Raw genomic sequence first — 26,609 nt, forward strand, 5'->3', positions numbered from 1 at the left:
ACCTGCTCAGACCTGCTCCAGCCTGCTTAGACCTGCTCAGACCTGCTCAGACCTGCTCCAGCCTGCTTAGACCTGCTCAGACCTGCTCAGACCTGCTCCAGCCTGCTCAGACCTGGTCAGACCTGGTCAGACCTGCTCAGACCTGCTCAGACCTGCTTAGACCTGCTCAGACCTGGTCAGACCTGCTCAGACCTGCTCAGACCTGCTTAGACCTGCTCAGACCTGCTCCAGCCTGCTTAGACCTGCTCCGGCCTACTCAGACCTGATCCGGCCTGCTCAGACCTGCCCAGACCTGATCCGGCCTGCTCCGGCCTGCTCAGACCTGCTCAGACCTGATCCGGCCTGCTTCGGCCTGCTCAGACCTGCTCAGACCTGCTCAGACCTGCTCAGACCTGCTCAGACCTGGTCAGACCTGCCCCTCAGCAGAGAGGAAGTGTGGACAGGAATCCTTCCTGCATGTTATCCCGTTCCTGAAGATAATCCCAGTTTGGACCTTTGAAGGTGTTTGTTGCCTCGGTGCTGCTTTGATCTGCTCTCTGCAGACTCTGCTGTGACGTGTGGGAGGAAGAGCAGCACGTGCAGCAAACACATTACAGGAAGAAACACACACACACACAAGGTGACAGTCACACTGAACCGTAACCTCTGCAGCCTATCAGAGCTCACACACACACACACACACACACACACACACTGAGCCCTGGGATCTGATGAGAGGAGATCTCACTTCTACACTATATTACTTTCCTGTCCTCAGGCCCAGTTCCAATCAGACCCAGCTGCTGATAAACTCACTGTGATACCAACCCCTCCATCCCACAAACATACTGTGTGTTATACTGCAGAAACCTCCCTGGAGGCACACACACACACACACACACACACACACACACACACAGAGCTCTTTTTACCTCTAAAACACAGAATGAAATGATTCCAGTGTTGGAGGATTTACAGATAGAGTCAGGCGGCCTCCCTGCCGTCCCTCCTGCTGCTGGAGACGGTGGAGCAGCTCAGAGATGCTGCAAGGGATGAAGGGAGCTGCAGAAGGAAGATAGAGGAGGATCTGGGTGGAGCAGAAGGGAGGACGGGTCCTGAGGCCCCATCAGATGAAGCATGTGTTCATAAAAGGACAGTGATGAGCTCGAATTGTTTCCACGATGAGGAAACACAGTGATGAAGCGGATGTTACAGCGTCACACACTTCAAGCTGGACTGAGATCTGGATCAGCACGTTTCACATTCTGAAGGTTGTGCTGGTCATCGGTGTCAGCTGACTGCACGGCCGCGCTTCGAAGAGACGTGAAGCTCAAACTCTTCAGTGATCAGACAAAGAATTCCACCGCTGCCTGACCTGAGTGTGTGATATCCTGACCACGCGTCGTTGTGAACCGCGAGGACTGTGATTGGTCCACTCAGACCGTCATTTCCAGCACTTGCTTTTCCGGTCAAAACAGAAATATAAAAAAAAAAAAATCAAAGGTAGTGAGATGCATTTGTTCATCCAGGTTCCTCGGTGAGCTAACGAGTGTTAAATTCACCTCGATTGGTTTAGCTGTGGGACAGACGTCCTCCACAAACGTCACCACTGCCCCCGAGCGGCAGAGCAACGCGTTCCAGCAACGCAGAACTACAAATGCTCAACGACGGCGTGGACGTGACGCAGACGTATAAAGAAGGCTTTAGAGTGAGAGTGCAGATACACGCAGAGGAAAGCTGCTGACATCTTCTCTTCACACTGACTCTCTAAAGGAGAGAATAACAGATGGAGAGGATGAAGGAACAGTCCACTTAACCAGGCCCTGAATGTTGTGCACTTTGTTTTGTCTGTACAGCCTCCTTGTCTTTCTCTGTTCAAATCCATTTACATCAAAGTAAACAATAACACACACACACACACACACACACACACACACACACACACACACACAACACGACGCTGTGTGCGTGTGTGGGTGTGTCTGTTGCAACGCATCATTACTCAGCCTCCTTTAGGGTTGTTATTGCACAACAAATTTATTAAAACATTTCCCTGATTACAGCCTCAGGATAAGAGGGCACTGTGTGTGTGTGTGTGTGTGTGTGTGTGTGTGTGTGTGTGTGTAGGTAGATAACGGAGAGCTAAAGGAGTCCTGACATGTCTTTCAGCAAAAGCAACAACAATAAAGTGTTTAACCTGGTGTGACTCCTGACTCGACTGAGCATGCTCAGTGACGTGTGCGTGTGTCGTAGATGGTTTCCCTCTTGGACCCCCGTCTGTATTGTTTTGGTTCGTACTGCAGTGCATGCTGGGGAATGTTATTTATCTTCTCAGTCGTCACTAATTAGTCAGTAGATCGTCAAACTGCGTGAATTGAAAGATTCGCCTGACTCACAAACACGCCGACGTTCGCTGTCAGCTCGCTGTTCTCAGAAACAGGAGAATCCACCGAATCAGGTTCATCACTCTGCTTTTTTGTCTCTTTGCCATGAGTTAAATGTTCTGTAAACTCCTCGAACATGTGTCGTTTGGAGATGTTCCCTTCATGACATCACAAAGGGCAGTAGCCCCTCCCCCAGGTGGGTGACACTCCCACAGCTAGGTGTTTGTTCTGCCCTCTGAGTCTGCCTTCTCACCGTAAACAATAGGACATGGAGCCAGAAAGCAGCGAGTACACCCGAGCCCTTCCAGAGAGGGGGCGTGGTCAGACACAGCTCATTTACATATTTAAAGCTACAGACACAGAAACAGCCTGTTCTGAGCAGGGCTGAAATAGAGGGGTTTATAGACATGATCAAACACACTTCACACACATGATGAAGAGGAGCGAGGACACTGATTTCACCTGAAGAAGAGGAGGAGGTCATGTGACCTTTAATGTTTCTTGCACATTCATGCTGCTATCTTTATCATTAGCTGTGTCTCAGGTGTGTCATCCTGTGAAGGGGGCGATCTGCAGACCGCTCAGTTTGATCTGAAAGAAGAACGTGTGAGACCGATGACAGACACACCGGATGGATCCTTCGTCAGCCGGGGGGAAAATAACACATTTAAAGGAGCCTTTGAAGTGGAACAGCCTTCAGTGCACCGCTCTGACGTTATCAGCATCCAATTGTTCAGTTTCAAGGATGCGGCCGTTAATTGCTGCATCGCCTTTGACCACATTCCCATGGCAGATGTTATACTCGGGGAGCTGGTTCAATGTTTATTCTGAGTCCTTATTATGTGTTTCGGTTAATCTGATGGATTTCTGCTTGATACAGAGTGTTTCATTTACTCATCTGAAACAGAGACGTGAAGAAAAAAGTCAAATATGTGAAAAATGCCTCTCAGACTTCACTGGACCTTCTGTGCACACAAACTCATGTCCCATTATCTCCTCTGTGTGAGTGAAGGCTGCCTTTACATGAACAGCTGCAGAAAACCAGAGAAGAAGAAGAAGAAGAAGAAGAAGAAGAAGAGAGCGAGCAGCTGCAGGAGGAGGAAGAAGAGTGATTCAGGCTGATCAGGAGGACTCTGGGGGAGGAGGGGGACAGCTCAGGGGCCCTCCCTGATGTCTCTCTGAGTGACTTACAGACTGTGATGGTCCACTAATGAGGCTCAGTGACCCGCGGCCCGGCTGCAGGGTGGTCTGCTCCCTCATCCTGCTCCTCGTCTTCCTCCTCCTGCTTTATTGATGCTATCAGACTCTTTCAGACACAATGAAATGTGCATCCACACTCAATTATCTCTGACACAGCCTCGCGTAGCATTAGGCATGCAAACACACACACACACACTCACTCACATCCAGACACACACAGTCAGAGAGTAATAGGGGCACCAGCTCTTCTGCCTGTGGTCACACTCACTGGGGTCAGTCCAGGATTTACAAACTAAAACATCCACATGAGTCCAGACCCTTAAATCAGATCTAATCAGCCTCCTGCTGACTCCTCTGTCAGCTGGACTACAAACTGTTTATGATGAAAGCTGCTCCGTCTCAGGACACTTTGAGGACATGACAACAACAAGTCTCTCCAGTCTGAGTTCATCCTGCAGCAGGTAACCAGGCTGTAACGTCTGCAGCAGGTAAACAGGCTGTAACGTCTGCAGCAGGTAAACAGGCTGTAACGTCTGCAGCAGGTAAACAGGCTGTAACGTCTGCAGCAGGTAAACAGGCTGTAACGTCTGCAGCAGGTAAACAGGCTGTAACGTCTGCAGCAGGTAAACAGGCTGTAACGTCTGCAGCAGGTAAACAGACTGTAACGTCTGCAGCAGGTAAACAGACTGTAACGTCTGCAGCAGGTAAACAGGCTGTAACGTCTGCAGCAGGTAAACAGGCTGTAACGTCTGCAGCAGGTAAACAGGCTGTAACGTCTGCAGCAGGTAAACAGACTGTAACGTCTGCAGCAGGTAAACAGACTGTAACGTCTGCAGCAGGTAAACAGGCTGTAACGTCTGCAGCAGGTTAACAGGCTGTAACGTCTGCAGCAGGTAAACAGGCTGTAACGTCTGCAGCAGGTAAACAGACTGTAACGTCTGCAGCAGGTAAACAGACTGTAACGTCTGCAGCAGGTAAACAGGCTGTAACGTCTGCAGCAGGTAAACAGACTGTAACGTCTGCAGCAGGTAAACAGACTGTAACGTCTGCAGCAGGTAAACAGACTGTAACGTGTCTGCAGCAGGTAAACAGGCTGTAACGTCTGCAGCAGGTAAACAGACTGTAACGTCTGCAGGTAAACAGGCTGTAACGTCTGCAGCAGGTAAACAGGCTGTAACGTCTGCAGCAGGTAAACAGACTGTAACGTCTGCAGCAGGTTAACAGGCTGTAACGTCTGCAGCAGGTAAACAGACTGTAACGTCTGCAGCAGGTAAACAGGCTGTAACGTCTGCAGCAGGTAAACAGGCTGTAACGTCTGCAGCAGGTAAACAGACTGTAACGTCTGCAGCAGGTAAACAGGCTGTAACGTCTGCAGCAGGTAAACAGGCTGTAACGTCTGCAGCAGGTAAACAGACTGTAACGTCTGCAGCAGGTAAACAGGCTGTAACGTCTGCAGCAGGTAAACAGGCTGTAACACCTGCAGCAGGTAAACAGGCTGTAACGTCTGCAGCAGGTAAACAGGCTGTAACACCTGCAGCAGGTAAACAGACTGTAACGTCTGCAGCAGGTAAACAGACTGTAACGTCTGCAGCAGGTAAACAGACTGTAACGTCTGCAGCAGGTAAACAGACTGTAACGTCTGCAGCAGGTAAACAGGCTGTAACGTCTGCAGCAGGTAAACAGGCTGTAACGTCTGCAGCAGGTAAACAGGCTGTAACGTCTGCAGCAGGTAAACAGGCTGTAACGTCTGCAGCAGGTAAACAGGCTGTAACGTCTGCAGCAGGTAAACAGGCTGTAACGTCTGCAGCAGGTAAACAGGCTGTAACGTCTGCAGCAGGTAAACAGACTGTAACGTCTGCAGCAGGTAAACAGACTGTAACGTCTGCAGCAGGTAAACAGGCTGTAACGTCTGCAGCAGGTAAACAGGCTGTAACGTCTGCAGCAGGTAAACAGGCTGTAACGTCTGCAGCAGGTAAACAGACTGTAACGTCTGCAGCAGGTAAACAGACTGTAACGTCTGCAGCAGGTAAACAGGCTGTAACGTCTGCAGCAGGTTAACAGGCTGTAACGTCTGCAGCAGGTAAACAGACTGTAACGTCTGCAGCAGGTAAACAGGCTGTAACGTCTGCAGCAGGTAAACAGACTGTAACGTCTGCAGCAGGTAAACAGACTGTAACGTCTGCAGCAGGTAAACAGGCTGTAACGTCTGCAGCAGGTAAACAGACTGTAACGTCTGCAGCAGGTAAACAGACTGTAACGTCTGCAGCAGGTAAACAGACTGTAACGTGTCTGCAGCAGGTAAACAGGCTGTAACGTCTGCAGCAGGTAAACAGACTGTAACGTCTGCAGGTAAACAGGCTGTAACGTCTGCAGCAGGTAAACAGGCTGTAACGTCTGCAGCAGGTAAACAGACTGTAACGTCTGCAGCAGGTTAACAGGCTGTAACGTCTGCAGCAGGTAAACAGACTGTAACGTCTGCAGCAGGTAAACAGGCTGTAACGTCTGCAGCAGGTAAACAGGCTGTAACGTCTGCAGCAGGTAAACAGACTGTAACGTCTGCAGCAGGTAAACAGGCTGTAACGTCTGCAGCAGGTAAACAGGCTGTAACGTCTGCAGCAGGTAAACAGACTGTAACGTCTGCAGCAGGTAAACAGGCTGTAACGTCTGCAGCAGGTAAACAGGCTGTAACACCTGCAGCAGGTAAACAGGCTGTAACGTCTGCAGCAGGTAAACAGGCTGTAACACCTGCAGCAGGTAAACAGACTGTAACGTCTGCAGCAGGTAAACAGACTGTAACGTCTGCAGCAGGTAAACAGACTGTAACGTCTGCAGCAGGTAAACAGACTGTAACGTCTGCAGCAGGTAAACAGGCTGTAACGTCTGCAGCAGGTAAACAGGCTGTAACGTCTGCAGCAGGTAAACAGACTGTAACGTGTCTGCAGCAGGTAAACAGGCTGTAACGTCTGCAGCAGGTAAACAGACTGTAACGTCTGCAGCAGGTAAACAGACTGTAACGTCTGCAGCAGGTAAACAGACTGTAACGTCTGCAGCAGGTAAACAGACTGTAACGTCTGCAGCAGGTAAACAGGCTGTAATGTCTGCAGTAGGTAAACAGGCTGTAATGTCTGCAGCTGGATGCAGAGCATTATTCTGGGCTGCATAAGTAAAACATTTCTGAACAGCTGATGGACGGATGAGAGGATAGAGAATGTTTGTTTGTGGGAAACACAAGGAGGAGAGAAAATTATCGGGGGACAAAAGTGAGTGTTTAGGTGTAACAAAGGAAAGGAGGGAGTGTGTGTGTGTGTGTGTGTGTGTGTGTGTGTGTGTGTGTGTGTGTGTGTGTGTGCGTGCGTTATGATTCCGAGCAGCAGATTAAGTGTGTGTCAGGTGGAGGAAGCTGCCGTTACCTTGGGAACGACTCTCTCTCTCTCTCTCTGCTGCTGGGCTCTATGACTTTTAATCCCCTTAATCTGAGCACATCCCATCGGAGTCTTTTCAAACTGGTTTGATCTTTGAGGTGTGTGTGTGTGTGTATATGTGTGTGTGTGTGTGTGTGTGTGTGTATGTGTGTGTGTGTGTGTATTTGTGTGTTTGCTGCACAGATGTAAATGTGAGTAAAGTCTCAGATTCTGATTAAAAGCAGCAGTTGAAATAAAAACTGTACGAGGGCAGAAATGAAGCCGTTTACCTTTAATGAACTCCATTTTCTTCTTCTTCCTTCCTTTTCTCTGCGTTTGCTTCCTCTCCTGAGGCGGCAGCTCAAAAGAACATGAAGCATGCTGGGAAAACTTCCTTCCACACAGGTGAGCCAAACACACACACAGACGGACGATTTCTCTTTCATCTCGAGTGTTTTTCTATCAGATTTCCTCACCGCATCTCTCCGACGCTTGTCCGAGTTAAACGCTTCCTCATCAGACGGACTCGGCTCAGATTCTCCGTCAGCGGACCGACGCGTCCACAACCATCAGAAGCTTCCTTTGATCAGTCGCAGAAACATTCACAGGTGTGAAAAAAGGTTTCAAAGTCGACAGAAAGTAATCATTCTCAGTAAAGAGGTGATTAAAGACGTAGAGATGTGAGAATCTTTCTTCACTCTCAGAGGCAGCTAGCTGTGATTTCACACTCACTGTAAACCACGCTCGGAGAACGCAAACTACTGGCTGAGTGAGTGGACTGTCCTCCACCATCACACCCATGATCATCTCCATGCTGTGGAAAAGGATTTATCTGATTTACGCTCTTTTGTCAGAGCTTTAGCTTTTCTACATCTTAAAGACTCTGTAACTATAATACACTTTATGTTGCTAAAACAGCCTCAAACAGATTCTGTCCTTTTTCATCCGCCCTTTTTCTAAGACCTTTCCGGGGTCCGGGGTCCGGGGTCAGAGACTCTCCTCAGCGACGTCTGCAGCTCGTCCTGGAGGCTTCTGAGGCGTTCCTAGCCCAGACAGGATGTATGATCCCTGCTGCAGTGTACTGAGTCCAGCTCAGATCTCCTCCCTGTGTTAGGGAGGCACCAAGGACTGAACCACCTCTACTGGGTCCTGTCGATGCAAACATCAGTCTGGGTCAGCAGTTCTTCATGAAAGAGAAGCGATCACAGCAGAGCCTTGTTAGCAGGAAACAACTGTTAGCTTGTTAGCAAATAAATGACTCTAACATGCAGCGAGAGATCAGGGATGTTTTTTTACAACATGAACATTTAAACAACCGTGCTCTACTTTTTATGTCTGATTGTATCTGCATGAACTGTTAGAGAGCAGAGATGTTATAATGGGTGCAAGTGTGCTCTTCCTCTCAGCTCATGCTTCAGACCACGGACCGGATAAGAGACGCATCAGATATGAAGCTGATAAGAACAGATGCTACAGTTGGAGTTGCAGTGATGCACGACCCTGAACAAATGTGCAGAGACAAACATGAACAACCTGGAGTTCAACATTTACTCGTGTCGACACTTTAGTGAAGTCTCTTTTTCATTATTCTCCTCCAGGTTCCAATGAATGTTCAAACTCTTTATTCCTCATGTTCCCTCTGTACAATATTTCGCTGACTGTGTGTATGTGGCGTCTTGTTATAACAGGTGTGGACAGGACACGCCCCCCTGTGACATGTTAAACCAGGTAAACAACAACTCTCTCTGACTAAGACCAAATTAATCCAAGAGACGCAACTACTTCTGTTGAAGTCAGGTCTACTTTTCATATTTCTACATTTTGTAATCAGTTTGTATTTAGACCAGCAGAAATATTGTACAGACATTCATATTTGAGCTGAAAACATTCTGAATCACTGCCTTGATGAGTTTCAACTTGAAGGTTTCCCACCATCGAAAGAGAAGCGATCACAGTTTAATAAAAACTTTTCTTTAGAGAGCGAAGGCTGAAACATTTAATACGTCGACAGCGTCCGCTCAGAGTCCAGTAGATCTGATTTCATGGTAGATTTATTCGACATTGTTTTGTTTTTTTAAGCTGGCAGCTTTCACTGAGTTGGTAATGTAGTTTTAAATGAGGAACAAAGTATGCTCAGTAGGATTTTTGGGGGTTTATTACTAATGTAGAATGATTGAACATGAACCGGGTCAAATTGAAACTTGGCACTTCAGGACTGACCTTCTTTAAGCACTCTGAGTTTCTTTTTATGGAACTGTTTGGTGATGAATATAGACTTGTTTAATCGCTCTGATAGTCCTCCGTCTGTCTCAGTGTGTTGGCAGACTAACTGTGTCTGATAGTTTGAATGAGTCAGCCGGAGACTTTCTGCCCATCTATCAAACAGCATTCGAGACTGAACAGAACCGTCTCCATCAAGCAGGTGGACTGTTTCATTTTCCTGCGGCTGGACAATCGTTGAGAACTGAACTCGAGTCTATTTCTTGATTTTCACCAGAATAAAGGTCCAAATTCTCGAGTGAGGAGAGAAACGTTTAAGTTGATTGGATAAATTCTGCAGATTTAAAGAAAGTAAAGAAACAACAGCAGAGGACTCGAGTTTCTTCCACGAACAACAGGAAGTGTCTCATAGTTTGGATTGATCCATTTCTCCCTTTGCTGTGTGTGTGTGTGTGTGTGTGTGTGTGTGTGTGTGTGTGTGCTCACTCTAACATTTGTACTTGATGGGGCCAGACCTCCAGTAGCCCACCAACCGTTTGGGGCCATGAATCCTTGTGGGGCCAAAATGCTGGGCCCCATATGGTTTAATGCTTTAAAGTAGCTCAGGAGACTTCCCTGATACTCCTCTGCTGTTTTTCACTCGGCCAACAAGGTGACAACAACTGGAAAAGTGTGTCTGAAGTGTGTGTACGTGCAGGCACCCTGGTGGATGTTTGATGTCACTGCAGCAGGTTACACACTTCTGGAAAAGTGTATCATACTCGCCAGTTATCACAACATGGAGCAAAGCAGTGCCGACTAAAGAACGTTGCACCTTTATAAGGTAAGTGTACTTCAGGTTTTATTGTTTTAACTAATAGTCTAAAGATTGTGTGCAGTTTCGTGCAACTATCAGAAATTATTTTCTGTAAAAGATATAAAAAGTACCAGTCAATAAAGATTAGCTGCTAAAATTAGCTTGAGATCACTGACTGCTAATCACTAGCTTCAGTTTTCTAGTTTTCACTTTATTTTCATGTAAACTTCAACAACTTTTTACAACTTATTACATCAAACAGAAGCATATGGGAGAAGAGAAATATTATATAATATAATATAATATAAATATAAATGTTCCCTGAAATATACCAAGGTGAGACTGTTAGCTTGCTTCTTGCTTGATTTAAGGAAGAAAAAAACACGGAGGTTGCCATGACAGCCCCTTTTGTTTACACTAAAGTTGAAATTCTTTCGAATGCAGACGCTGTGAATGTTCATAGTTTAATCATGGCGTTTCTTTTAAACTATTATTGAAGCAAGATACAAAATAAAAGCATCCCATTTATGTTTCTGTCATTTAAACCTGTTAACACGTCTTTTATTGATCCTGTGTCTCCTCCTACCTGCAGCCTGCAGTGTGTAACACTGGGGCTCCTGGATTAGCTCTTTTCACAGGTGTTAAATTCAGCAGTCTTTACCTGGTAAATCACACTGTGTGTACTAACTTCACTTCTTTACATTTTCTCCTCCCAGTATTTTACACACTGAGGCAGAAACGTCTCGTTTTGCATCTTCATAATGAAAGACTCAATCCTCACTGCACGCTGTTAGCACATAGTTAGCTGTTAGCACATCAGATAGCACAGTTTTTGCTGCTGGTATCAAGTTTGCACACGTTTTAATACTCGCACACCTTTAGTAAATCAGGCCCTGAGAGTTCTGGTTTCTGACTTTGTTGACTCTTTAAAACTTTTCACCCACGCCTGATTGATGAATCCTTCCTCTTCTATATTTGCGGTTCATGATGTCTTCTTCTGCAGAAACCGTATCTGCCAGTAAAGGGGAGAGGAAATACAAAAACCCCCCAAAACACAGATACGCTGGAAGCAGCAGTCATAACCACAACACGTCAGAAAACGGCAGCACGAGATCGAAGTAAGAGATTTCATTTATGCATGACGGGGAAGTTTCCGATGTCAGGTCGACTCAGAGACCACGGGGAATTCACACAACAGTAATGATGATACAGTCTTACATCAGCGCACTTTATCAGACTTTAAGTGAGACCATGCTGATGCTGGACCAGAGCGGCAGAAAACCTCCATCCTCCTCCACATGTAACATGTCTGAGTCAGTTCTCTCTCTCTCTCTCTCTCCGCACACAAGCGTTCAACATCCCACTGTGAAACATTGGACGGTCTCTTTCCACACAAGTTTAAGATACGATATTTTTCCACATCAGTCAGTAGCCTGTTTACGTGTGAGCTCAGAGAAGACGAGATAACAATCGTATAGTGATGGAAAATGAAACAAAATGGCCGCCTGCCTCATCGACGTGTCTGTCTGCCTCTCTCAGCTACAGATGGATGAGACGTGAGGAGCTCGAACCAGGAAGTGAAACCGTCCCGTCCTATGTAACGTATTCATCTATCAAGATATTAATATATCCTCATTTTGACCTCGGAGTAGAAAAACGGGGCACCAGCTCGGTGACAAGGAGGACATCCACCTTAGTGATCATTATTGATTTATTGATTTAACCTTCATTTTAGCAGGAAGAGAAACTCATGAAAATCTCTTTTTCAACAGTGTCCTGGACAAAACAAGCAGCAACACAAGTAACTATAGAAAAACACATGAAAGACAATGAAAATCATAATGAATGAATCATCATCTATCAGAAGGGTAAACTCTGTTCAATCACAGAACACACGGAGCAGCTCTGGAGGGTTAGGTGTCAATTTAATGAAGTAAAATGATGCAGATAAACAAGGTAAATATCAATGACTATATATATATATATACACACACACGAGTACATGACAATGGTTTTGTGAAGTTATAATGTAAAAAAACAGATATATGGTTGGAATTGATTTAAATGGGAGTCCGTAATAAACATCTGGACTCGGCTCCCTTCTGGTTTCAAACACGAGCTCAGAAATCAAGCTCACTTTGTTTGTTCAGCTTTCAAAGGTACCGAGGAGCTAGCAGGTAGGAGTGACGATGATGATGATGATGATGATGATGGCAGTTGGTCTGAATCTGCTCAGCTCCAAGTCAGATCTGGGTCCAATCTTGGACAAAGGATCTTTAAGTCAAGACGATTTAACGGCTGATTTAAGTTAGCTTCAGTGATGGAATTGTGCTCCAAAAATGAAATGAAGTTGGAAAACAACAACAATCGACTCTTTCTCCTGGGAATCAAAAAATGTCTTCACAGGACGAGAGACGAAGACAAGTCAATTGTCTCCACCTCTGTCTCCAGGAAGGGTCGAGTTCCCACGTTAGCTTGGACCAGCTGAATTACTTGATTTAGCTTCATAAAATAAAGTGGAAGAATTGAAAGGAAGAATATGCCCCTTCTGGATCCAGCAGATGTGGCCTTTGAGCTCCAGCATAAAACCACCCTGAGTTAGCTCGTAGCATCATGCTGCCAGTAAGTGAACACAACATGAGCTACATTCTCTACAAAGGCTGAAACGACATGTAAATAATCAGTGAGTTCAGCATCTTCTTCTTCTTCTTCTCTCGAGTCCTTTAATGAAACAACTTTTATACACAAGGGGAGGAGCCAGCCGTCCATGTAAGCACGGTGTAGATCCGGCTCAGGCAGCATCACAGACTCTGTCTGACTCGTTGTAGACCGTCAGGACTCACAGAGTTCCTTTCAGACGAGACACTGAGACTACTACCACCTTCAGCCTTTAAACACATAACGTCTCCATGTCTGAACTCAACATTGGTTTCAACATCTCAAGAGTAATCGCTAACATTCAGGACGATACTTTTCTCACACAGCCTGTGAAGGTCCTGACACCTCCTCTCTCCTCCTCTCCTCTCCTGGCCTCCTCTCTCCTGACACCTCCTCTCCCCTCCTCTCCTCTCCTGGCCTCCTCTCTCCTCTCCTCCTCTCCTGGCCTCCTCTCTCCTGGCCTCCTCTCTCCTCCTCTCCTCTCCTGGCCTCCTCTTTCCTCTTCTCCTCTCCTGGCCTCCTCTCTCCTCCTCTCCTCTCCTGGCCTCCTCTCTCCTCCTCTCCTCTCCTCACCTCCTCTCCTCTCCTGGCCTCCTCTCTCCTGGCCTCCTCTCTCCTCCTCTCCTCTCCTGGCCTCCTCTCTCCTCCTCTCCTCTCCTGGCTTCCTCTCTCCTCCTCTCCTCTCCTGGCCTCCTCTTTCCTCTTCTCCTCTCCTGGCCTCCTCTCTCCTCCTCTCCTCTCCTGGCCTCCTCTCTCCTGGCCTCCTCTCTCCTCCTCTCCTCTCCTCACCTCCTCTCCTCTCCTGGCCTCCTCTCTCCTCCTCTCCTCTCCTGGCCTCCTCTCTCCTCACCTCGCCTCGTCTCCTCTCCTCCTCTCCTGGCCTTGCCTCTCCTCCTCTCCTACTCTCCTCTCTCCTCGTCTCCTCTCTCCTCGTCTCCTCTCTCCTCGTCTCCTCTCTCCTCGTCTCCTCTCCTCTCCTCATGTCTTCCTGCTCCTCTGCAGCTTCTGTCTGTGCTGCAGCGTCGGCCGACACGTTCTCAGACAGGACGTCTAACTGAGGGGAGAAGATTTGATCAGAAATAGATTTCATCAGTGATGGACAGAAAGTCAGTCAGAGCTCTCTCTCTCTCTCTCTCTCTCTGTCTCTCTCTGTCTCTCTCTATCTCTATCTCTCTCTGTCTCTCTCTCTCTGTGTCTCTCTCTCTCTCTGTCTCTCTCTCTCTCTGTCTCTGTCTCTGTCTCTCTGTCTCTCTCTCTCTCTCTCTGTCTGTCTGTCTCTCTCTCTCTGTCTCTGTTTCTCTCTCTCTGTCTCTCTCTCTCTGTCTCTCTCTCTCTCTCACTCTGTCTCTGTCTGTCTCTCTCTCTCTCTCTCTCTGTCTCTCTCTCTCTCTCTCTGTCTCTCTCTCTCTCTCTCTCTCTCTGTCTCTGTCTCTCTCTATCTCTCTCTCTCTGTCTCTCTCTCTCTCTCTGTCTCTCTCTCTCTGTCTCTCCCTCTCTCTCTGTCTCTCTCTCTCTCTCTCTCTCTCTCTCTCTCTCTCACCTCGATCATCTCTGCAGGTTCGTCTGGTTCAGTGGTGGAGTTCACACTTTTCATCCACCTGAGTTCAATCAGAAAACAATAAATCCACATAGAACAAGATGGCGGTCATAAAGAACAGAATGAATGTTGATGGTTTGACCTCGTCCACAGAGCCAGGAGGAGCAGAAGACTCAACATGAGGAGCAGCAGAGTCCCCCTGATGATGGTTTTTACTGAGTATGAGATCCCTAAGAATGAAAGAGAGATATGTGAGACACTTCAGAGGAAGGATGAGACTGAAACATCAGTTCTCCTTTCTGTGAGTTTCTGTTCTGTTCACTTTTTGTGCTGAGTCAAGCTAACTTTGAGTCAAGCTAACGACAGGCTGCTAACTCGGAGTCAAGCTAACGACAGGCTGCTAGCTCGGAGTCAAGCTAACGACAGGCTGCTAACTTGGAGTCAAGCTAACGACAGGCTGCTAACTCAGAGTCAAGCTAACGACAGGCTGCTAACTTTGAGTCAAGCTAACGACAGGCTGAGAGCTGAGGCGGGTTTTAAGCCTCCTGACAAACCGTTACACGGCGCCCACCTGTCAGTCAGCTCAGCTACAAGCCTTATTGTGAATAACTCTGATCCTTCATCCAATCAGAACTGCTGAGTCATCAAAACATTCCCCCCGTACAGTGTGTGTGGATGGAGACATGAGCTAATCACACCTATTTGGTTTTTTGAAGCAGGCTGTAAACATGTTAAAAACAGGCTGTTTGAATGGGTGTGTATGTGACTTCCTGTGCTGCTGCAGCCGGCCTCTAGTGGACACTCCAGGTACTGCAGCCAGCCTCTAGTGGACACTCCAGGAACTGCAGCCAGCCTCTAGTGGACACTACAGGTACTGCAGCCAGCCTCTAGTGGACACTCCAGGTACTACAGGATTTTATATCACTCTATTCAATGAGTGTTTTACTCACATGGGAGGTTGACAGAGATGTGTTTGGAGGTCGTTCTCCCCAGCATGTTCTCAGCTTCACAGTAAAACTCCCCGAAGTCAGAGGACTGGATGGAGCTGAAGACAAGCGTTGCTCCTGAAGATGTGTGATTAGGGTTTAGAGGTCCGTCCACCTTGTACCAGGTGTAATCAGCTGCTGGGTTAGCATCACTGCTACAGGTCAGATTGACTGAAGAGCCCTCCTCTATCTCACCGTGGGAACTCAGTGACACAGAGGGAAGCTTTGGAGCATCTGGAGGAGAATCAGAGAGAGCGTTGTCACTCACATCAGATGGTGATGTGTTCTATCGAGCAGCTTTGGTTCTGAAGTGGAGGATCACACCTGCTGAATAAACCTTTTTACTGCTGCAGAAAAATTAAACAGTGAGACAGAAAATCAGGAAACTTTCTGAGAACCAGGAAAAATGAAAATGGAAGTGCCATTAAGAGTTTAAAGGAGGAGTATGTATCTCTGACATCTAGTGTTCAAAATGGGTACTGCAGGCCAGATCTTTAACATTGGAGAGAGCTGTTTAGGACAGACTGGCTGCTGCATTGTTGTCAGAGAAGCTTCAACACAGCAGGTTTCCTTCATGATCACACAGGAAGAGAGCAGCTCTCTGATTGGTCCTGTAAAGGCTGTGTGTGTGTGTGTGTGTGTGTGTGTGTGTGTGTGTGTGTGTGTGTGTGTGAGTGAGTGTGTGTGTGTGTGTGTGTGTGTGTGTGTGTGTGTGTGTGTGTGTGTGTGTGTGTGTGTGGTGTGTGTGTGTGTGTGTGTGTGTGTGTGTGGTGTGTGTGTGTGTGTGTGTGTGTGATGGTGTGAATCAGTGAAGACTGTAAATAAACTCACACACTGGAGGAGACGGGAACTTCTCTTGTCCTCGTAGAGCACAGGAATAACTGTCTGTATGAAGAATCTGATGGGATGAATAATCAGGTGATGTTTCATGTTTGATTTCTTCTCCATTCTTGAACCAGATGAAGGAGGTATCATCAAGACATGTGTGCACACACGAAAAGATGGGTCCAGTCTCATCTTGTCTTCTCACCTTCACCTCGAGATCTGAACATGAGTAGAAATATCAGCACACAAACATGCAGAAATAAATACATGTATATACAGCATGTTAGAAACTGAGCTCAGAGAATAAAGTCTGAAATATTACCTCTGACGATCAGGAGGACCAGAGCTCTCACGGAATATCTGCTCATGTTTCTCTGAAACACGTAATAACCGCTGTCTGTCTCTGTCACGTCTGTGATGGTCAGAGTACAGTTGTTCCTCACACAGGTACTCTGCACACGGCCTGAATACTGGGGGTCTTCTTTAACATCATATTTAGGACGTTTAGACCAAAATGTTTCCTGTGTGTTAACTTCCTGGTTTATTCCCTCTGGGGGTATCATGGTGCAGCTCATCTCCACAGTCGATCCTTTATTGGCACAGATCACAGAAGGAGAGCACGTCACACCCCAGACATCCTGAACCTGAACCGCTGCAACACAGAGCACATCAGGAACAACCATCAACATTCAGAACTTTAAGAAGAACAAATAAAACCTCAACATATCTGGATGTGTAAAAATCCTCTGATCATGATTCTATCAGACTGTAATCACTTTAAAGACTCAAAAATATACCAAAGGTTTGTTTCTAAATGGGTGTGTATGTGACTTCCTGTGCTTCTGCCGCCAGCCTCTAGTGGACACTGGAGGAACTGCAGGTTGTTGTCTAGCATCAGCCTCATTGGTTAACAGCTTGGATAAGATCTCCTACTTAGGGAAGGAAGAAGCAGGGTTTGGTTCAGATGTGTGAATGTGGAAGATTTTCACTGTGAGTCAAGTTTACGCCCACAAAGCGATCAGGAGATAAAAACTTTAGAGCACATCTGTGAACAAACTCTGCTTTAGAACAAATACTGCAGAGGTAAAGTCTGGAAGTTCATTTATTTATTTTTTGTTTTTAATGTTTATGTTAACAGGAATATTCCCAGTGAGATAAAAACAATCTCTTTTCCATGGGAGTTCTGTCCAAGAAAGCAGCATTAAAAACTCCTTCCTAGAGATCCCAGTTGAAGGTGCTCCTGGAGCTTACACCATGATGAGGGTGCAAAACATTTAAAGGCCCTCTCACCAAACGTAGAGCAGCTCTGAGGAACATTATTAGGCTGGCTGCCTGAAAGGCAAACCACACTACTACTATTCTAAATATTATTATTATTATTATTATTATTATTATATCCTCAATAGATATTTGAGGTTTCTCGAGCAGTGGTAAACCCATTCAAATACATTGATGGAATGTTCTGGCAGATCAAAGCTGAATGTCAACCAATCAGTGAGCAGCTTATCAGAGTTAGTTTAGAGTGGGACAGAGTTCTGTCTCAGCTGTTAGATGGGACCATGCTTACTGCTGTCCCACACACACACACACACACACACACACACACACACACTCACGCACACACAGACACTCACGCACACACACACACACACACACAGACACTCACGCACACACAGACACTCACGCACACACAGACACTCACACACACACAGACACTCACGCACACACACACACACACACAGACACTCACGCACACACAGACACTCACACACACACAGACACTCACGCACACACACACACACACACAGACACTCACGCACACACAGACACTCACGCACACACAGACACTCACACACACACACACACAGACACTCACACACACACAGACACTCACGCACACACACACACAAACGCACACACACACACACACTCACACAGACACTCACACACACAGACACTCACGCACACACAGACACTCACGCACACACACAGACACTCACGCGCACACACACACACGCACACACACACACACACACACACACACACACACACAGACACTCACGCACACACACACACACACGCACACACACACACACAACCACACAGACACTTACGCACACACAGACACTCACGCACACACAGACACTCACTCACACACACACTCACACACTCACGCACACACAGACACTCACGCACACACAGACACTCACTCACGCACACACACACACACACACACAGACACTCACGCACACACGCACACACACACAGACACTCACGCACACACACACTCACACACACACACACACACACAGACACTCACGCACACACACACTCACACACACACACACACACACACGCACACACACACACACACACACACACACAGACACTCACGCACACACACACACTCACACACACACACACACACACACACACTCACACACACACGTTCTGCAGGAATTGTCTCGTTGTCTCGTTCATAATAAAAGTGCTCGATGCTACGAGTGCTGTTTGTTCTTGGAACCAGCAGAGAACACAGATACGGAGACAGTCTGTGCAAAACAGCCTTATAAAGAAACAAATGCCTGGTACATAGAATCTATCATTTTCACAGGTGAAGAGTTTGCATGCACATATAAGACATCACCATCATCAATAACAGATAAACAAACAGCAACATGTATTTGAGCTTTGGTGTATGTAAACAAGCAGCTGATCCAAACAGACAACCTGTGGTGCTTTAAGTCTATGTGAGTCTCCCTGCAACCACATTTAAGTCCAGCTCCAAATCAAGTCACCTGAAGCTGATCCACTTTTCACACAGGTGAGCTTCAGTGTGCATGAATCCCTCCCACACTTCCTCTTTTTAGTCCCAAAGTGAGTGAAAGTGTGGATGTGAAGTACCTGACACAGAGAGGAGGACGAGGACGATGAAGAGACTGGCTGCTCGGATCAAACTCATGGCTGCTCCTCTCCTCTCTCGCTGGGACTTTACGGACGATCAAACATGTTAGCAGGTGGAAGAAGAAGAAGAAGAAGAAGAAGAAGAAGACAGCAGCACTCAAACATTAGCAGACATGTTGAGGAAGGACTCTACTTACATGTGAAGAAGAGGAGGGTCTGAAAGAAGAGTGTCCTCTGCAGGCAGTGAGCCCAGCACACAGATCACACTGTTTTTAATGACTACACTTCCTGCCTCTTTACGTGATCAACATATGAGATAAGACAAAGAGCAGGAAGAAGCTCACAGAGACCACAAGCTTTTCTTACGCAACATGAACACTGAACAAGCTGCTGATGGTCCCAGTGTCAGAGCTCTGGGGGGGGGGGGGGGGGGGGGGGGCATGAGAACATGTCAGCCAACATTCACACAACAACAGGAGACACGATGCTCAAAGAATCACAACAGTTTATTTCACAGATCCATCCACTGTCAGGATCTGTGTGTGTGCGTGTGTGTGTATGTGTGTGTAGTGAACAGCGTGTGTGTGTGTGTGTGTGTGTGTGTGTAGTGAACAGCGTGTAAGTGTGTATTTAGTGAACTGCATGTGTGTGTTTGTATATTGAACTGTGTGTGTTGATTATGTATGTGGATATGTGTGTATGTAGTGAACTGTGTGTGTGTGTGTGTGTGTGTGTGTGGTGTACAGGGTGTGTGTGTGTGTATGTGTGTGTGCACGCGTGTGTGTGTAGTGAACAGCGTGTAAGTGTGGTGAACTGTGTATGTGTGTGTAGTGAACTGCATGTGTGTGTGTATATTGAACTTTGTGTGTGTGTTGATTATGTATGTGAATGTGTGTGTATATGTAGTTAACTGTGTGTGTGTGTGTGTGCTCACTCTAACATTTGTACTTTATGGGGCCAGACCCCCAGTAACCCACCAACCATTTGGGGCCATGAATCCTTGTGGGGCCAAAATGCTGGGCCCCATATGGTTTAATGCTTTAAAGCAGCTCAGGAGACTTCCCTGATACTCCTCTGCTGTTTTTCACTCGGCCAACAAGGTGACAACAACTGGAAAAGTGTGTCTGAAGTGTGTGTACGTGCAGGCACCCTGGTGGATGTTTGATGTCACTGCAGCAGGTTACACACTTCTGGAAAAGTGTATCATACTCGCCAGTTATCACAACATGGAGCAAAGCAGTGCCGACTAAAGAACGTTGCACCTTTATAAGGTAAGTGTACTTCAGGTTTTATTGTTTTAACTAATATTCTAAAGACTGTGTGCAGTTTCGTGCAACTATCAGAAATTATTTCCTGTAAAAGATATAAAAAGTACCAGTCAATAAAGATTAGTAATTTTAGCTGCTAAAATTAGCTTGAAATCACTGACTGCTAATCACTAGCTTCAGTTTTCTAGTTTTTATTTTATTTTCATGTAAACTTCAACAACTTTTTACAACTTATTACATAAATCAGAAGCATATGGGAGAAGAGAAATATTATATAATATAATATAAATATAAATATAAATGTTCCCTGAAATATACCAAGGTGAGACTGTTAGCTTACTTCTTGCTTGATTTAAGGAAGAAAAAAACACAAAGGTTGCCATGACAGCTCCTTTTGTTTACACTAAAGTTGAAATTCTTTAGAAAGCAGACGCTGTGAATGTTCACAGTTTAATCATGACGTTTCTTTTAAACTATTATTGAAGCAAGATACAAAATAAAAGCATCCCATTTATGTTTCTGTCATTTAAACATGTAAACACGTCTTTTATTGATCCTGTGTCTCCTCCTACCTGCAGCCTGCAGTGTGTCACACTGGGGCTCCTGGATTAGTTCTTTAAAGGTGTTAAATTCAGCAGTCTTTACCTGGTTTGGTAAATCACACTGTGTGTACTAACTTCACTTCTTTACATTTTCTCCTCCCAGTATTTTACACACTGAGGCAGAAACGCCTCGTTCTGCATCTTCATAATGAAAGACTCAATCCTCACTGCACGCTGTTAGCACATAGTTAGCTGTTAGCATATCAGATAGCACAGTTTTTGCTGCTGGTATCAAGTTTGCACACGTTTTAATACTCGCACACCTTTAGTAAATCAGGCCCTGACAGTTCTGGTTTCTGACTTTGTTGACTCTTTAAAACTTTTCACCCACGCCTGATTGATGAATCCTTCCTCTTCTATATTTGCGGTTCATGATGTCTTCTTCTGCAGAAACCGTATCTGCCAGTAAAGGGGAGAGGAAATACAAAAAACCCTCCCAAACACAGATACGCTGGAAGCAGCAGTCATAACCACAACATGTCAGAAAACAGCAGCACGAGATCGAAGTAAGAGATTTCATTTATGCATGACGGGGAAGTTTCCGATGTCAGGTCGACTCAGAGACCACGGGGAATTCACACAACAGTAACGATGATACAGTCTTACATCAGCACACTTTATCAGACTTTAAGTGAGACCATGCTGATGCTGGACCAGAGCGGCAGAAAACCTCCATCCTCCTCCACATGTAACATGTCTGAGTCAGTTCTCTCTCTCTCTCTCTCTCCGCACACAAGCGTTCAACATCCCACTGTGAAACATTGGACGGTCTCTTTCCACACAAGTTTAAGATACGATATTTTTCCACATCAGTCAGTAGCCTGTTTACGTGTGAGCTCAGAGAAGACGAGATAACAATCGTATAGTGATGAAAAATGAAACAAAATGGCCGCCTGCCTCATGGACGTGTCTGTCTGCCTCTCTCAGCTACAGATGGATGAGACGTGAGGAGCTCGAACCAGGAAGTGAAACCGTCCCGTCCTATGTAACGTATTCATCTATCAAGATATTAACATATCCTCATGTTGACCTCGGAGTAGAAAGACGGGGCACCACCTCGGTGACAAGGAGGACATCCACCTTAGTGATCATTATTGATTTATTGATTTAACCTTCATTTTAGCAGGAAGAGAAACTCATGAAAATCTCTTTTTCAACAGTGTCCTGGACAAAACAAGCAGCAACACAAGTAACTATAGAAAAACACATCAAAGACAATGAAAATCATAATGAATGAATCATCATCTATCAGAAGGGTAAACTCTGTTCAATCACAGAACACACGGAGCAGCTCTGGAGGATTAGGTGTCAATTTAATGAAGTAAAATGATGCAGATAAACAAGGTAAATATCAATGAATATATATATATACACACACACACGAGTACATGACAATGGTTTTGTGAAGTTATAAGGTAAAAAAACAGATATATGGTTGGAATTGATTTAAATGGGAGTCTGTAATAAACATCTGGACTCGGCTCCCTTCTGGTTTCAAACACGAGCTCAGAAATCAAGCTCACTTTGTTTGTTCAGCTTTCAAAGGTACCGAGGAGCTAGCAGGTAGGAGTGACGATGATGATGATGATGATGATGGCAGTCGGTCTGAATCTGCTCAGCTCCAAGTCAGATCTGGGTCCAATCTTGGACAAAGGATCTTTAAGTCAAGACGATTTAACAGCTGATTTAAGTTAGCTTCAGTGATGGAATTGTGCTCCAAAAATGAAATGAAGTTGGAAAACAACAACAATCGACTCTTTCTCCTGGGAATCAAAAAATGTCTTCACAGGACGAGAGACGAAGACAAGTCGATTGTCTCCACCTCTGTCTCCAGGAAGGGTCGAGTTCCCACGTTAGCTTGGACCAGCTGAATTACTTGATTTAACTTCATAAAATAAAGTGGAAGAATTGAAAGGAAGAATATGCCCCTTCTGGATCCAGCAGATGTGGCCTTTGAGCTCCAGCATAAAACCACCCTGAGTTAGCTCGTAGCATCATGCTGCCAGTAAGTGAACACAACATGAGCTACATTCTCTACAAAGGCTGAAACGACATGTAAATAATCAGTGAGTTCAGCATCTTCTTCTTCTTCTTCTCTCGAGTCCTTTAATGAAACAACTTTTATACACAAGGGGAGGAGCCAGCCGTCCATGTAAGCACGGTGTAGATCCGGCTCAGGCAGCATCACAGACTCTGTCTGACTCGTTGTAGACTGTCAGGACTCACAGAGTTCCTTTCAGACGAGACACTGAGACTACTACCACGTTCAGCCTTTAAACATATAACGTCTCCATGTCTGAACTCAACATTGGTTTCAACATCTCAAGAGTAATCGCTAACATTCAGGACGATACTTTTCTCACACAGCCTGTGAAGGTCCTGACACCTCCTCTCTCCTCCTCTCCTCTCCTGGCCTCCTCTCTCCTCCTCTCCTCTCCTGGCCTCCTCTCTCCTCCTCTCCTCTCCTGGCCTCCTCTCTCCTCTCCTGGCCTCCTCTCTCCTCCTCTCCTCTCCTGGCCTCCTCTCTCCTGACACCTCCTCTCTCCTCCTCTCCTCTCCTGGCCTCCTCTCTCCTCTCCTCCTCTCCTGGCCTCCTCTCTCCTGGCCTCCTCTCTCCTCCTCTCCTCTCCTGGCCTCCTCTTTCCTCTTCTCCTCTCCTGGCCTCCTCTCTCCTCCTCTCCTCTCCTGGCCTCCTCTCTCCTCTCCTCCTCTCCTGGCCTCCTCTCTCCTGGCCTCCTCTCTCCTCCTCTCCTCTCCTGGCCTCCTCTTTCCTCTTCTCCTCTCCTGGCCTCCTCTCTCCTCCTCTCCTCTCCTGGCCTCCTCTCTCCTGGCCTCCTCTCTCCTCCTCTCCTCTCCTCACCTCCTCTCCTCTCCTGGCCTCCTCTCTCCTGGCCTCCTCTCTCCTCCTCTCCTCTCCTGGCCTCCTCTCTCCTCCTCTCCTCTTCTGGCCTCCTCTCTCCTCCTCTCCTCTCCTGGCCTCCTCTTTCCTCTTCTCCTCTCCTGGCCTCCTCTCTCCTCCTCTCCTCTCCTGGCCTCCTCTCTCCTCCTCTCCTCTCCTCACCTCCTCTCCTCTCCTGGCCTCCTCTCTCCTGGCCTCCTCTCTCCTCCTCTCCTCTCCTGGCCTCCTCTCTCCTCCTCTCCTCTCCTGGCCTCCTCTCTCCTCCTCTCCTCTCCTGGCCTCCTCTTTCCTCTTCTCCTCTCCTGGCCTCCTCTCTCCTCCTCTCCTCTCCTGGCCTCCTCTCTCCTGGCCTCCTCTCTCCTCCTCTCCTCTCCTCACCTCCTCTCCTCTCCTGGCCTCCTCTCTCCTCTCCTCCTCTCCTCTTCTCGCCTCCTCTCTCCTCACCTCGCCTCGTCTCCTCTCCTCCTCTCCTGGCCTTGCCTCTCCTCCTCTCCTACTCTCCTCTCTCCTACTCTCCTCTCTCCTCGTCTCCTCTCTCCTCGTCTCCTCTCTCCTCGTCTCCTCTCTCCTCGTCTCCTCTCCTCTCCTCATGTCTTCCTGCTCCTCTGCAGCTTCTGTCTGTGCTGCAGCGTCGGCCGACACGTTCTCATACAGGACGTCTAACTGAGGGGAGAAGATTTGATCAGAAATAGATTTCATCAGTGATGGACAGAAAGTCAGTCAGAGCTCTCTCTCTCTCTCTCTCTCTCTCTCTCTCTCTCTCTCTCTGTCTCTCTCTGTCTCTCTCTCTCTCTATCTATCTCTCTCTCTCTGTCTCTGTCTCTCTCTCTGTCTCTCTGTCTCTCTCTCTCTCTCTGTCTCTGTCTCTCTCTATCTCTCACTCTGTCTCTGTCTCTCTCACTCTGTCTCTGTCTCTCTCTCTCTGTCTCTCTCTCTCTGTCTCTCTCTCTCTCTCTCTCTCTGTCTCTCTCTGTCTCTCTCTCTCTCTATCTATCTCTCTCTCTCTGTCTCTGTCTCTCTCTATCTCTCACTCTGTCTCTGTCTCTCTCACTCTCTCTCTCTCTCTCTCTCTCTCTCTCTCTCTCTCTCTCTCTGTCTCTCTCTGTCTCTCTCTCTCTCTATCTATCTCTCTCTCTCTGTCTCTGTCTCTCTCTCTGTCTCTCTGTCTCTCTCTCTCTCTCTGTCTCTGTCTCTCTCTATCTCTCACTCTGTCTCTGTCTCTCTCACTCTGTCTCTGTCTCTCTCTCTCTCTCTCTCTCTCTCTCTCTCTCTCTCACCTCGATCATCTCTGCAGGTTCGTCTGGTTCAGTGGTGGAGTTTACACTTTTCGTCCACCTGGGTTCAATCAGAAAACAATAAATCCACATAGAACAAGATGGCGGTCATAAAGAACAGAATGAATGTTGATGGTTTGACCTCGTCCACAGAGCCAGGAGGAGCAGAAGACTCAACATGAGGAGCGGCAGAGTCCCCCTGAGGATGGTTTTTACTGAGTATGAGATCCCTAAGAATGAAAGAGAGATATGTGAGACACTTCAGAGGAAGGATGAGACTGAAACATCAGTTCTCCTTTCTGTGAGTTTCTGTTCTGTTCACTTTTTGTGCTGAGTCAAGCTAACGACAGGCTGCTAACTCGGAGTCAAGCTAACGACAGGCTGCTAACTCTGAGTCAAGCTAACGACAGGCTGCTAACTCGGAGTCAAGCTAACGACAGGCTGCTAACTCAGAGTCAAGCTAACGACAGGCTGAGAGCTGAGGCGGGTTTTAAGCCTCCTGACAAACCGTTACACGGCGCCCACCTGTCAATCAGCTCAGCTACACGCCTTATTGTGAATAACTCTGATCCTTCATCCAATCAGAACTGCTGAGTCATCAAAACATTCCCCCCGTACAGTGTGTGTGGATGGAGACATGAGCTAATCACACCTATTTGGTTTTTTGAAGCAGGCTGTAAACATGTTCATGTCTGCTGTAAAAACAGGCTGTTTGAATGGGTGTGTATGTGACTTCCTGTGCTGCTGCAGCCAGCCTCTAGTGGACACTCCAGGTACTGCAGCCAGCCTCTAGTGGACACTCCAGGTACTGCAGGATTTTATATCACTCTATTCAATGAGTGTTTTACTCACATGGGAGGTTGACAGAGACGTGTTTGGAGGTCGTTCTCCCCAGCGTGTTCTCAGCTTCACAGTAAAACTCCCCGAAGTCAGAGGACTGGATGGAGCTGAAGACAAGCGTTGGTCCTGAAGATGTGTGATGAGGGTTTAGAGGTCCGTCCACCTTGTACCAGGTGTAATCAGCTGCTGGGTTAGCATCGCTGCTACAGGTCAGAGTGACTGAAGAGCCCTCCTCTATCTCACGGTGGGAACTCAGTGACACAGAGGGAAGCTTTGGAGCATCTGGAGGAGAATCAGAGAGAGCGTTGTCACTCACATCAGATGGTGATGTGTTCTATACAGCAGCTTTGGTTCTGAAGTGGAGGATCACACCTGCTGAATAAACCTTTTTAATGTTGCAGAAAAATTACACAGTGAGACAGAAAATCAGGAAACTTTCTGAGAACCAGGAAAAATGAAAATGGAGGTGCCATTAAGAGTTTAAAGGAGCAGTATGTATCTCTGACATCTAGTGTTCAAAATGGGTACTGCAGGCCAGATCTTTAACATTGGAGAGAGCTGTTTAGGACAGACTGGCTGCTGCATTGTTGTCAGAGAAGCTTCAACACAGCAGGTTTCCTTCATGATCACACAGGAAGAGAGCAGCTCTCTGATTGGTCCTTTAAAGGCTCTGTGTGATGGTGTGAATCAGTGAAGACTGTAAATAAACTCACACACTGGAGGAGACGAGAACTTCTCTTGTCCTCGTACAGCACAGGAATAACTGTCTGTATGGAGAACCTGATTGGATGAATAAAAATGTGATGTTTCATGTTTGATTTCTTCTCCATTCTTGA

The 26,609-nt window shown here is 46.8% G+C and overlaps 1 protein-coding gene across 1 annotated transcript; it reads right to left on the reverse strand.

Annotated features, from left to right (window-relative positions):
• Positions 1–2,912: 2,912 nt before the first annotated feature.
• LOC306836640 (vascular cell adhesion protein 1-like) lies at positions 2,913–26,358 on the reverse strand (the record flags this gene model as incomplete). The annotated part of the gene is made up of 9 exons (XM_079363817.1): positions 2,913–2,954; positions 13,489–13,692; positions 14,179–14,236; positions 14,318–14,405; positions 15,126–15,395; positions 15,993–16,205; positions 16,309–16,638; positions 25,786–26,107; positions 26,347–26,358. The coding sequence occupies 9 exons, from the start codon at positions 26,356–26,358 to the stop codon at positions 2,913–2,915; spliced, it is 1,539 nt and encodes a 512-aa protein (XP_079219943.1).
• Between the last annotated feature and the right edge of the window lie 251 nt (positions 26,359–26,609).

The sequence above is a fragment of the Symphodus melops genome (genome assembly GCF_947650265.1).
Source record: "Symphodus melops genome assembly, chromosome: 16".
Taxonomy (NCBI): domain Eukaryota; kingdom Metazoa; phylum Chordata; class Actinopteri; order Labriformes; family Labridae; genus Symphodus; species Symphodus melops.